This window comes from Anomaloglossus baeobatrachus, chromosome 3, assembly GCF_048569485.1.
Source record: "Anomaloglossus baeobatrachus isolate aAnoBae1 chromosome 3, aAnoBae1.hap1, whole genome shotgun sequence".
NCBI classification, from domain to species: Eukaryota; Metazoa; Chordata; class Amphibia; order Anura; family Aromobatidae; genus Anomaloglossus; species Anomaloglossus baeobatrachus.
The window spans coordinates 272,314,024-272,326,678 of record NC_134355.1 but is presented as its reverse complement, the minus strand read 5'-3'; the positions used below and the strand labels follow the sequence as shown (position 1 = coordinate 272,326,678).

Here is a 12,655-nt window from a genome sequence, read left to right as displayed (position 1 = left end):
AGCGTCACAGTCACATACCTGCCTAGCGACGTCGCTGTGACCGGCGAACCGCCTTCTAAGGGGGCGGTTTGTTCGGCGTCACAGCGACGTCACTAAACGGCCGCCCAATCAAAGCGGAGGGGCGGAGATGAGCGGGACGAACATCCCGCTCACCTCCTTCCTTCCTCATTGCTGGCGGGACACAGGTAAGGTGAGGTTCCTCGTTCCTGCGGTGCCACACGTAGCGATGTGTGCTGCAACAGGAACGACGAACAACATAGTTACTGCAGCACCAACAATAATTGGGAATAGGGGGGCATGTCACCGATTAGCGATTTTGAACGTTTTTGTAGCAATTCAAAATCGCTAATAGGTGCCACACGCAACGACATCGCTACCGCGGCCGGATGTGCATCACAAATTCCGTGATCCCGACGAGATCGCTTTAGCAATGTCGTAGCGTGTAAAGCCACCCTAAAAATAAGCCAACTAACAGATGGTGTAAAGACTATCCAAATGTATCATCCTGCATGAGCTACTGTGAATTTGGTGGATTTTAAATGGTACCTTAAACTAATTGCCAATCAGTGGATATTGATCCTGAAATGACGGATTGCTCTGATATGAGCCGTGCACAGAACAGTGTCAGAACACAATAGAAAGTCTGCGATCACTAGCTAGTCTTCTTTCTATTGTTCTATGCACACGCTCTTGCCAGAGCATAGCGCTGCTGCTTGCAGAAGTGAGTGAGTCAGAGCAGCACTCTGAACGACTGGTTGTGGCGTCAGAACATTAGGCTCCACCAACTGACAACATGTTTGCCGTGTATCAATTATACAGAATTAGTAAATCTGTCTGTTAGTTTTAATCCCTGCACAGGGACATGAAGTAGAATGCTTGGGAGTGACCTGTGACTGTACAGGAACTAAACTTGTTGTTGTCCAAATGTTTGGCAGTGAATGACCTCTTTGGATCAGAAGGCGGCAGTGAACTTGTTTGTTTACTTGCTTTCTCCGACTCCTTATATATATAGCTCCCCAGACAGACAGTCGTCTGTCTAAAAATAACAGCCAACATTCGGCACAAACTAAGAGCCTCATGACTACCTGCATGTGTCTCATTTTACACTGGGTCACTGTATATGTACTGAGCTGCAGCTAAAATATTTTCCTTCAGTCATAATGGTAATTGCTGCCATATTCTGGAGGCTTCAACCTTTGTCAAATCTACTAAGACTAATGAAAACTATAATTTGCAGCGTTATTCCTAATTGCAACTGATTGCTCCAGTATTATGAGGGCTAAAGGCCAATAAAAGAGAATATTCACTTCAGACAAGCTCAGACAAGCTTCATGCTACATCAAAGTTGCAAATATCATAAAAAAATTATGTAAACCTGGTCTTATTACTCAGCTTCATAATTACGTGCTTTCCTTAATTCCATATTTGCAGGGGGCTGACTGGAGCATATGGCATTACTAAGTGCCTGCAGCGATATTTCCTATTACTGCATTACTCAATGTTCCTAAACAAATAATACCTATTTAAATCAAAATACAATAAAATCCTGCCATGGCCGTGATCATGCACGGAGCTTATTTTAACTCCTTAAAGTGAACCTATCAGGTCCCCTATGCACCCAGAACCATGAGCAGTTCTGGGTGCATATTTCTAATCCCTGCTTAATTGTCCCTGTATACAGTAGGACACATAAAGAGATCTTTTATCATATGCTAATGAGGCCAGGGACTAGTCCCCTGGGCATTAGTTCCCCTGGCTAGTCGGCCCCCTTACCATGATACTATGCCCTTGTTAACGTACTAACATGCTAATGAATGCGCAGCGTCAGAGGATGGTCGTGCTCACCTCTGCTGCCATCGCGTCCAAGTCCTGGAATTCAGATCAGTGCGAATGATCCTGGACTTTCAGTCATGCGCACTACATGGGTTAGAAGCCAGGACTCTTACACCCGGTGGTCATGCACACTAGAAAGCCGGGTGTACAAGCAGGTTCCAATTAATTAAGCAGACCATATTCAATTTTTCCTGCCCTGTTTCAGAGTTATAAGTTTTCTATTTCTGTAGACTGACATATGAGAGCTTGTTTTTGCAGGACAAATTATAGTTTTGAAATAAATGTATGAAAAATATAGTGATGAAGACATTAGTTACGCCACACAATATATCTTGTTAATTAGTCCAAACCAGTTTCCATCTAAGGCTGGAGTGACACTTGCGTGTGACTCGCGCAAGGATCGCATCGCCCGGACCGGCCACCGGCTCTCCTTACCTGGGCATGTCAGCTGGATAGAAGTATATGAAGCTGAAACGCTCCTATTAGGAGAGCCAGCGGACGTTCTGAGTGATGCCATGCAATCCTTCAGAGAGTCACACACAAGTGTGACTCCAGCCTAAAGCAGGAATACAGATCTTATCTGCATCAAGTAAATTATGTAATAAGCAGTATGGATGTTGTTGTGATGGAAAAGAAAGATGCCCGGATCTCTTGGTAAGTTCTTGCCTTTAAGTTTGGAGGAGATACTATGTACCTACTTTCAGAATTGTGAAATAAGAGTGCAGTAATAATCTCTCAGAGAAACGACAATGCCAGCACTGTGTTGTAGAATTTGAGGGATATTTTTTTTAGAACATTTAGAAGTCAGTACCATCTGGTTAAGAGTTTATAATTAGTTTCCTGGTATCTGTAATGGAGTTTCTATGCGCTAATACAAGTATTTTTGCCTTCTGACTATGACATTGGACGTCCCTCTTCCATTTAGTCAGCTAGAGGTCCAGTCACACTAAGCAACTTACCAGCGATCCCAACAACGATAGGGATCGCTGGTAAGTTGCTAGGAGGTTGCTGGTGAGCTGTCACACTGCGACGCTCCAGCGATCCCACCAGCAACCTGACCTGGCAGGGATCGCTGGAGCGTGGCTACACGAGTTGCTGGTGAGCTCACCAGCAACCAGTGACCAGCCCCCAGTCTCCTAGTTACAGCACACATCAGGTTAATTAACCCGATGTGTGCTGCAGCTAAATGTGCACAGAGCAGGGAGCAGCGCACACTGTGCGCTGGCTCCCTGCTCTCCTAGTTACAGCACACATCGGGTTAATTGCCTGATGTGTGCTGCAGCTAAATGTGCACAGAGCAGGGAGCAGCGCACACTGCTTAGTGCTGGCTCCTTGCTCTCCTAGTTACAGCACACATCGGGTTAATTACCTGATGTGTCCTGCAGCTACATGTGCACAGAGCAGGAGCCGGCAGCACAGGCAGTGAGAGCGGAGGAGGCTGGTATCAAAGGTAAATATCGGGTAACCAAGGACAGGGCTTCTTGGTTACCCGATGTTTACATTAGTTACCAGCCTCAGCAGAAGCTGGCTCCCTGCTCACTGCACATTAGTTGTTGCTGTCTCGCTGTCACACACAGCGATCTGTGCTTCACAGCAGGACAGCAACAACTAAAAAATGGCCCAGGACATTCAGCAACAACCAACGACCTCACAGCAGGGGCCAGGTTGTTGCTGGATGTCACACACAGCAACATCGCTAGCAACGTCACAAAAGTTGTTCGTTACCAGCGATGTTGCTAGCGATATTGCTTAGTGTGACGGGGCCTTAGGAAGAGAGTCAGTTGTTAGGAGGATAAATCTTCGAGAGAGAACAATGCACAGGAGCTAGAGACAAACACAATGATTAAAAGGGAATGACAAGACCTATAGCCTTGTTTTTTTCATTTTCCTCATAGAGGATTTGAGCCTGCAGGTCGCTTGTTCTAGAAATGTAGTATTTATGAGCTTCAAAGGAGTATGAAAATGGAAGCAATGGAGGCTTGGCCACAATAACACTCCACTGACACCCCTAGATTGCATAGAATGGGTAGAGCGATGGGCGCCTGGAACAGACTTGGCCTTTAAGGGGCTGACAACAGTGGTTCAAACTAGCTGCTGTTAGCTGCCAATGCTGACTATGACCAAAATGTTAGCCTATGTGGTGGTGGACACGGTCCTCTGACCTAGAGTCCAGGTGGAATAAAATTGCACCCAGCGCTAGTCTAGGCCACTTTACGGAGCAGACTAGTTAATTAGCGCATGATAACTAAACTAAAGCACTAAATGAAGCATACCGTTTAATGTCTAGATTTAATGCTCGTGAGAAATTCCAACCAGGAGTGACCTACGGAGCCTCGTTTTCAGAATGACGCTCCATGAGATTCGATGGCTACCATGGAATAGAAGGATTTTTGTGTACTCACAGTCTTCATTGGGGGACACAGGACCATGGGTTATGCTGCTGTCACTAGGAGGCTGACACTAAGTAAACAAAAAAAGTTAGCTCCTCCCCAGCAGTATAACCCCTGAGCCGGAGGCGGGCTCAATCAGTTTAGTGCACAAGCAGTAGGAGGAGAACCAAACAATCCTGGATAAAAACAAGGTAAGAAACTATGACGAACAGTCGTGTGACCAGTGACCTGGGAATATAGGCACTGGGGCAACAGGCATGTCATATATAACAAAAAACACAAGCAGGGTGGGTGCTGTGTCCCCCAATGAAGACTCAGAGAAAGAGATTTTACGGTGAGTACACAAAAATCCTTCTTTCTCTATCGTTTCATTGGGGGACACAGGACCATGGGACGTCCAAAAGCAGTCCCTGGGTGGGAAGAAAACCATCACCGGAGATAGGAAGGAAGCCGCTTCCCCTTGCCGGGCTTGACCCAGACCTACAAGCGCCTACGTTGTTACAGGTGTGCCAATGCCACCCACAAACCCTACGCCAAGACTGGCCTCTGCCGAAGCTTGGGTGTGAACCTGGTAGAAAATAGTCAAGGTATGCCGACTAGAGCGGGTGGCGGACCAGGGGACCTGGTCGATCGACGACTGGAGTCCAATCGTTCAAGGGTGCCCCTTGCTCGATAGACCGCGGCGGAAGTCCGTCCTTCATGCGATAGTCTTCACAGATGGAGGAAAGGATCCATGTGATATTCTGGCCCTTGGCGCCGGCATACGCTTCTTGGGCAAGGGTGGAAGGATGGACTGACGGTCGGTGTAACCGAAAAATGGTGTCCTGCAGACACGAAAGACTGAGGGCTCGTACCAGCCCTGGAACGAACTATGCCCCTTTTAGGCTGAGAGAGGAGCCTAGAACCGAAAAACCGAAACCTAAAGTCCTCTGCTGGAAGGAACAGCGAGGTGTCTTGGACAGAAACGAAAGGTTCTGGCTGGAGCCCCCCCTTGTCCTGCTGGCGGAGCCAGAAAAGGGGGGAAAAAACGACAAGAGGGCTGTCCGCCCTGATGCCGTCTGTAACAACCAGATGGCCATGAGGAGCCCACCTATCAAAACAGGTGGGAGCAGGGAAAAAAGCGGTACCTTGAGCGACAATGAACAATGAAATAAATCTTCGAGGAAACTGGATTCCCGGCCCTCTTCAATGTCTGCCATCATCTTGTCCACAGACCTGACCGAGCCAGCACCCGGGATCCACTGGTGAGGCCATGTAACTTGGGACTTCTGAGTCCTGGTAGAATAGAGGGACCCCGACACGGAAGAATTTTGCGGTCTGGAAGGAGCCACGGGGCATTTGCGAGGAAATGAGTAAATTATGTGAACTATGCTCGCCTGGGCCACTCCCGAGCTATCGCTTGCCTTGGTCCATCTTGAGAACCCTCGAGACCATAGGAAGCCGCGGGAAGATGCACGAGAGCCTGAACAGGCTACACGACCGGTCTAGGGCGTCGTCATCTAGTCCAGAGCAGGTGCATACTCGAAGCACCATTGACTGAGATTTGGATCGGAAGGCCAAAAAGGACCACGACCGGAAGTCTTCCTTCGCCAGAGATCTGGCTGGTGATTTCCGTGTGGAGCCCTTTACCTACGCGAGGTCTATCCTACCGCGGAAATCGGCCGTCCAAACGTCCACGCTAGGGATGTGCTGCCGAGATTAACGAGTGAAGGGACCTGTCCCAGAGCAAGATCTTCTTGGCCTCTCCCTTGCCATGACACTCTCTGCGTCTTCCTGGTGGATGATGCACATCACCGCTGTGGCATGGTCCGACTGGAACCTGGCTGGGTAACCACGACCTAGAGAAGAAATTGTAACCGGGCTAACCAACTGGCTCTGAAGTCCGGAATGTTGAAGGAGAGACGACGCTCTAGGGGTGTCCCTCGGGACCGTGCCGAGGAATGGTGGGATAGCATACCCCAGCACGGGAGGCTGGTGACGGTTGATAATAAGCTCCAGAGGAGGAAAGGGCAGCTTCCCAGGGATGGTAGCGAAGAGTGGTCCGCTAGGAGGAGATTGACGGGTCACCCGCGAAGACTGAACCATCCTGTCTCCGTTCTTCAGTGTGTTCCGTTGGGGAGTCCGGGATGAAATCTGGTATGTGCACCGTCACTATCACCGCCACAGGCTGTCGAGGACTCGCATAGCCAAAAAAAACCGAAGGGAAGAAACGGGAGCGGGAGGCAAAGAGCACGCGGGGCTCTGTGCCAGGAGGGAAACTACTCCTGCGTGAGGAGTAGCCACCCTTGAACGGCTCGAATACTGTGCCTGAGGGATGATGGACCGGACCGGGCCGGGTCTGGGAGGACTCCTTCCGGTAGCTCAGCTACCCTAGTAGCGAGGAAGGGGAAGCTTCCTAGAGGGTGATGATGGTCTAAACCTCAAGGCGAGGGTCCTTGAAGGGAGACTCTGGGCCTCCCGGTCGTTTCTGGGCGGAGAGAGCCTAGCAGCTCTGCAGAGTAGGATGCGTAGGGACAGTGATCCCTGCAAGCGTTTTTAAAAGGCTGGAACGGTCCGCAGCCATGCAAGGCGGAGATGGCTGTTGTAGGGATAAAGGCTTCCAGACGGGTTGCGGCGTGGACGGGGCTGCGTGAGGGAACGATCCTGGTGCATCAGGGCCGATGCCGGGAAAGGGATATACCCTTCCCTTACGTAGCCTAGGGGAGAGAGTAGTCTACCCCGACGTAGCCTAGGGATAAACTAGACTCGCCTATCTCCGAAAGGGCGTTCCCGAAAGTCGGAAAAAAAGTCAGCGACTTCCTAGATGTCGAATCTGCGTTCCTGATCCCGAGTCAGAGGTCTCAATGGTGGGCACACTGATGCTAGAGGTTCAGGCCGAGTAGCGGGCAGACATCAGGTTTGTGAAAAGAGGGTACTCACTGAAGAAGATACCCAGCCCTGGGTCGGCATAGGTGGGACGTGGACCGCTGCGTATGGTGTCCGCGAAGTCCCTGCGGAGCGGCACGATAGTGACGAGAAGCCCGGAGGAACCCAGGCGGGTCGCATAAAGGGTAGCGTGCCGCTTCCTTTCGGAGCCCCCTTCGAGAAGGGGCAAGACAAATAAACGGACTTACCACTGGGAAAAATCGCGTCCGGGGATTATCCATGATCACGCAGTCACCGTGCGAACTGGATGTCCACTGAAAAAACCGCAGTGGCCCCCACCTTGTTCCCTGCCAGGAGGCATGCCCCCTCTCTCCAGAGCCCTTTGGGGGGATGAAAATGACAATAACACGACTTACCGCTGGTAAACGCCGTGTCTGGTTGCCGTCTGTGATCATCAGCGACTCCAGTTTAGTATGCCCCTTCTCTCCGAAATCGCCTTGGAGAAGGGAAAAAAGACAATGACAAGACTTACTGCTGGTCAACTCCGTGTCTGGTAGTTGTCTGTGAGCCCGCGGTAACTCGGCGAGCTCTGGATGTCCTCTGAGCACATAAGGGTCTGCTTCAAATGTCTTAAGGGAGACCTGCGTGCACGGAGAGAAGAGGGTTGTCCGTAGCCTTACGGCTTGACTCACCATTTGTAGCAGGCTATTCGTCATGCGCCAATACATCTAGGTCCTGCTCGGAATCCAGCAGAGGTGGAAGCCTGGGCCATCACCCGAGAGGTCGGAAGACTGCCGGAGGAAGGACAGTCTGGACCTGGGGGATAAGTGGAAACTGGGGGGCCACAAGGACGAGACCTGGCGGGTCCGCTTCCAGCATAGGAGAAAAGGTCCCTGGTACGGGACTCACCTCCCCGAGGGGATTGCGCCAGTCCTATGGATGGTATGACCGAGCATCGGCCGGAGACGCGGCGCATGCGCACGAACCCGAGGGACGTAGCGAGGGGAGTTATGGCCTGAGACAGGGCGTTACCGGCCGGCAGGGGTCAACAGCAATCTGACATCTTCTTGAAAATAACTCACAAAAGAGGGGACCGAGTCTTGGGCTTACCGGCCCAAAATCGCTAAAAAGTCGAGCTGGAAACGCTATGTACTAAAAAACGTGATAGAAAACAAGTGCCCGCATAAGCAATGTAGGAGTCAATGTATGAAAAATCATGCACGTATTTTTAATAAAAAAAAAAAAAAAAAAAAAAAAAAAAAAATCGACCCAATATAAGAAATATACACTACAAATAAGAGTGTGTTCTGTTTTTCCCCGAAAAAAGTTGCTGCAGCCTCAGCAATCCGCAGACCGGGAGTCTGCCATAATCTTTGTTTTTTTTTTTTTTGTTTTTTTTTTTTAAATAAAATGAACAATGAGGGAGCGGGAAAAAATACCCCCCACCCCCCTGGTGATGCCTGGGGCAGAGCGGAGGGCGGAGAAGGAGAGGCCGGCGGCCAATAGCGCTGCGCAGGTGGCGGGCCTGGGACGCCGAGGACCAGGCCGAAGCCGGGGGCTAAATTTTTGACGCTGCCGCGGCAGAGGCAGCGCCGGCGGCGGCGCAGCCTGGGACGCCGAGGACCAGGCCGAAGCCGGGGGCTAAATTTTAACGCTGCCGCGTGGGCAGAGGCAGCGGCGGCGGACCCGGCCGCAAGGCAGCGGCGTCGCAGCCTGGGACGCCGAGGACCAGGCCGAAGCCGGGGGCTAAAATTTTGATGCTGCCGTGCGGGCAGAGGCAGCGCCGGCGACCCGGTCGCAAGGCGGCGGCGTCGCAGCCGCGAATCTAATCCGCCCGACCTAGGCGTCTGCAGCGACTAGGCCCAGACCGGGGCCTAAATTTCTGCAGACGACCGAGGGGAGAAGGTAGGAGAGGGTGTCCTACCTGATCCGCGGCGCGCTCCACAGTGCAGGCTGGGACTCTGCACATGCTCCTGTGTGCCCCGCTCACAGAAGGGATGGCTGCGGGCACAGGAAGGCTGAAGAAGGCAGGGAGGTGGACGCTGGTGGGGGGGGAAGCCCCTAAATGTAGCAGCGCTGCGGGCCCCATCCTAGATCGAGACGCGCTGTGGTCCAGTCCCTATTTGCCGAGCCCCTTGCGCCCCTTGGGGTGATACCGCAGAGCGGATAGGGGGTGCCAAGGAAGATTCTGCCCCACACGAACACACCAGGGATTGGTACCGCGGGAATGGACGGGGGCGAGGGCCCGAAGACTCAAACCTCTGCGACCCTAGGGAGTGGTACCCACCGGGCTGCGAGAGCTGAGGAAGAGAAGTACGCTACCTGCAGAAACAGAGAAGTACCACAGATGAGAGCGACGAGCGTCGCCGAGAAAAAATGAAAAAATACGCAAAAAATCAAGTGGCTGAAGGGGGCCCAGTCGGCCCACATCAGCCTCCTACGACACTAAGCAAAAACTGATTGAGCCCGCCTCCGGCTCAGGGGTTATACTGCTGGGGAGGAGCTAACTTTTTCTGTTTACTTAGTGTCAGCCTCCTAGGGACAGCAGCATAACCCATGGTCCTGTGTCCCCCAATGAAACGATAGAGAAATTCCACTATTAGATTACATCAGAACTTCGAGGATTTCTTTTAATTTAATAAATTGGTGAATGAAGGAGTGTGGGGGAGTCTTTATTCACCGTTGGATTACACTGGAACTTCGAGGATTTTTTAACATTAATAAATTGATGAACGGGGGAGTGGGATGCTGTCTTTATTAAAAAAAAATATTTTTTTCCTATGTGTGAGCTTTTTAACAGTACACTTATGGGGTTAGTAATGGGGGTGTCCGATAGATGCCTCACCATCACTAACTCCTGAGCATGATGCCATGTGTCAATTCACAGCTGACATAAACTTCAAAAATGTTACCCCGATTGCCACTGCAATCACCAGGCATATCAGGAAGAGGAGGAAAAGAGCCAGATTTTTCTGGGAAAGCTGCGGGTTGCTATTTTTAGGCTGGCAAGGACCAAAGAACCATGGGTCTTCCCAGCATGATAATAGCAGCCCTCAGCTGTTTCCTTTATCTTGATTGTAAACAGATTGTACTCCATACAGTTTCTTTACTTATTTATATAAATAATGTAAAAAAGGCATGGTTCCACTCTATTTCTGATTATTAGCCAAGATAAAGCAGACAGCTGAGGGTTGCAGCCTGCGCTGGTTACCAAAAATCGGGAGCATCCCATGTCATTTTTAAAAAAATGTATTTGCTATCCACATTTGCTTGCAGGGCAATTTTCCTGCTCTTACCCCCATTTTGCTTCCTTCTGCTGCCCTGTAGCCCTTACTACAATCATTTTACAGCACCAAAGTTTGGATCCCCATTGACTTATATGGGGTCATTCCGGATCCCGGACCAAACATTTAACTAAAGTCTGGTGGAACCCGGCAAACCTGAATATTCACAGGTCCGCTCACTCCTACCCATGGGCCCGGGACATATTTTTATCCACCTACATTTTATTAAATGTAAATCTAATATTAAATCTAATATTAGACGACAAGTGTTGAATATCAACCAACCCCTTTAAGCGTGGAATCCCTTTAATGAAAATATACGTATATGCACATATTAAATGATGTCTTACCTCCTGGTACCTGTTCCATAAAAATTTTAATAAACCTATTTTCACTGAATGATCCCAGATACTGGACGATATTCTTGTGTTTGAGATGTTTGTGAAGTGCGATCTCTTCGTGGAGTGGCTGGGAGTATCTGCGGGTATAAATATATGTTTTCTGAATAATGCAAATATACAACAGGAACAAATAAGGTTGTATCTGAAAAAATATTACATATAAGTGTGGTGTCAAGTTGATCACTGACTGACAAGTGATGATATAGCTACTGGACCCAATATGTGTTCTATATTAATAGACACAAGACTATCCTTTTAATATAAAGTACAATTGACTGTGTGACCTACGTTGCAGCTGTCCGCTGTTGAATACGTTTTGCTGCCCGCTTCCAATATGGCGTATATGGCCGAAAATGTTGCACAACAGAGCACATAAGCATCATTATAGACAATGGCCCCATCAAACCATACATCTGAATCCTGTTTTGTGGCCATTTGAACATAACTCCTGACTGAGCCACTGAACATATACTAAAACAAGATGTGAACATAGCCATAGACTAATGGGAGGAGTACTCATTGAAATATGGAGGCAGGCAACATCCCCAATAGTATACTACAAATCACAAAAAAAAACTGACCAGCACCTCCTACCAGAATAAAACAATCTGCTATACATAGGTTGAAAAAAGTCCTAAGTCCATCTAGTTCAACCTTCCTCCATCAATTCTACATTTTGTCCCCAAGTCACTTATAACCAACGGCATAAAATACAAACAAAAGAATACACTCTGTATACGCTAAGATGTACTGTATTCTTTTGCTTGTATATTATGCAGTCATAGCAGCTTGTACCTGTTTACACTCGCTGTATTCTTGTCAAGTTTTTTGTGGATCTAAAATCCAGAACTTGCCCAGTTATGCTGCAGATTTCACCACGATTCCAAATTTAGCAATCTAAAGGTATGTTCACACATGGCGTAATTGCTAAAGGTTTTTCTTCACCAAAAAAAAAAAAAAAAAAGGGTGTTGACAGGAAAAACTGCGCCAAATGAGCATTTTGACCTTTTTTTTCTGCAGCGGATCTGGTATTCCAAAGAAAAAGTACTTTATGACTATATGCTCTTTTAATACAAAGTAACAAGGTTTTGTAATATGGTTTTAGGCATGTTAAAACTGATTTCACCTATACAAGATGTGAGACATCACAAAACCATTATACGTGCACAGCCACCCTCAAGGTCCAGAACTTATACTCTGATTTTATAATAAATGTGATGAAGTAGAAAAAGTGTGTAATGTTTTTGGAGTCCTTTTTGGATCATACAAATAGAATAATCTGACCTGATTACATTCCGCATATTCTGCTCTTTTGGGTTAACTCAATGTGTTAGGCAAGGGACAGAAAATACTTCCAGATTTCTGCGGTCTTTGGCCGAATACTTGGTTATGTACTGGCGATCTTTCTGCATTTCATTCGCTGGCTTTTTTCCACCAGTTGTTTGTTGGTGGTGCATAGTCCTGCATAAACAGGTCTCATAGTTCCGAGAACCATGGCACTAACAAATCCATTACAGATCGCTCAGTGTGCATCGTTAATGTCAGTCTACTTTTGTAAACAGGCTATTAAACGACCTCTGACCGAGGTTTACCAACTGGTGGACATTAAGTGCCACTGATCTGTCCACCAGTAAATGGACCTTAAGTTATAACATGATGGGGGAAAAAAGAATCAGAAACTTTTAACTAGCCCACCATCCCATGATTGACAACCTAAGAACACAAAATGTTGCTCAGCATTCACTATTTACTGCTATGCAGTCTATTCTGGGATGATGGGTGACATCTGGGAGGAGAGGGAGGAACAATAATAACTTTGTACATACATTCATAGTCTAAAGTACACAAGTATTATTTTGGGAAAATATGAAAAGTTGCCATC

At 48.5% G+C, this 12,655-nt stretch overlaps 1 protein-coding gene across 1 annotated transcript in view; it reads right to left on the bottom strand.

The window, feature by feature from the left end:
• Nucleotides 1-12,655, bottom strand: part of MAP3K5 (mitogen-activated protein kinase kinase kinase 5) — a 245,508-nt gene that overhangs the window by 53,994 nt on the left and 178,859 nt on the right. The window contains exon 16 of the mRNA XM_075339839.1: nucleotides 10,723-10,850. Coding sequence (XP_075195954.1) covers nucleotides 10,723-10,850 — 128 coding nt within the window. The remainder of the gene's footprint in view (nucleotides 1-10,722; nucleotides 10,851-12,655) is intronic.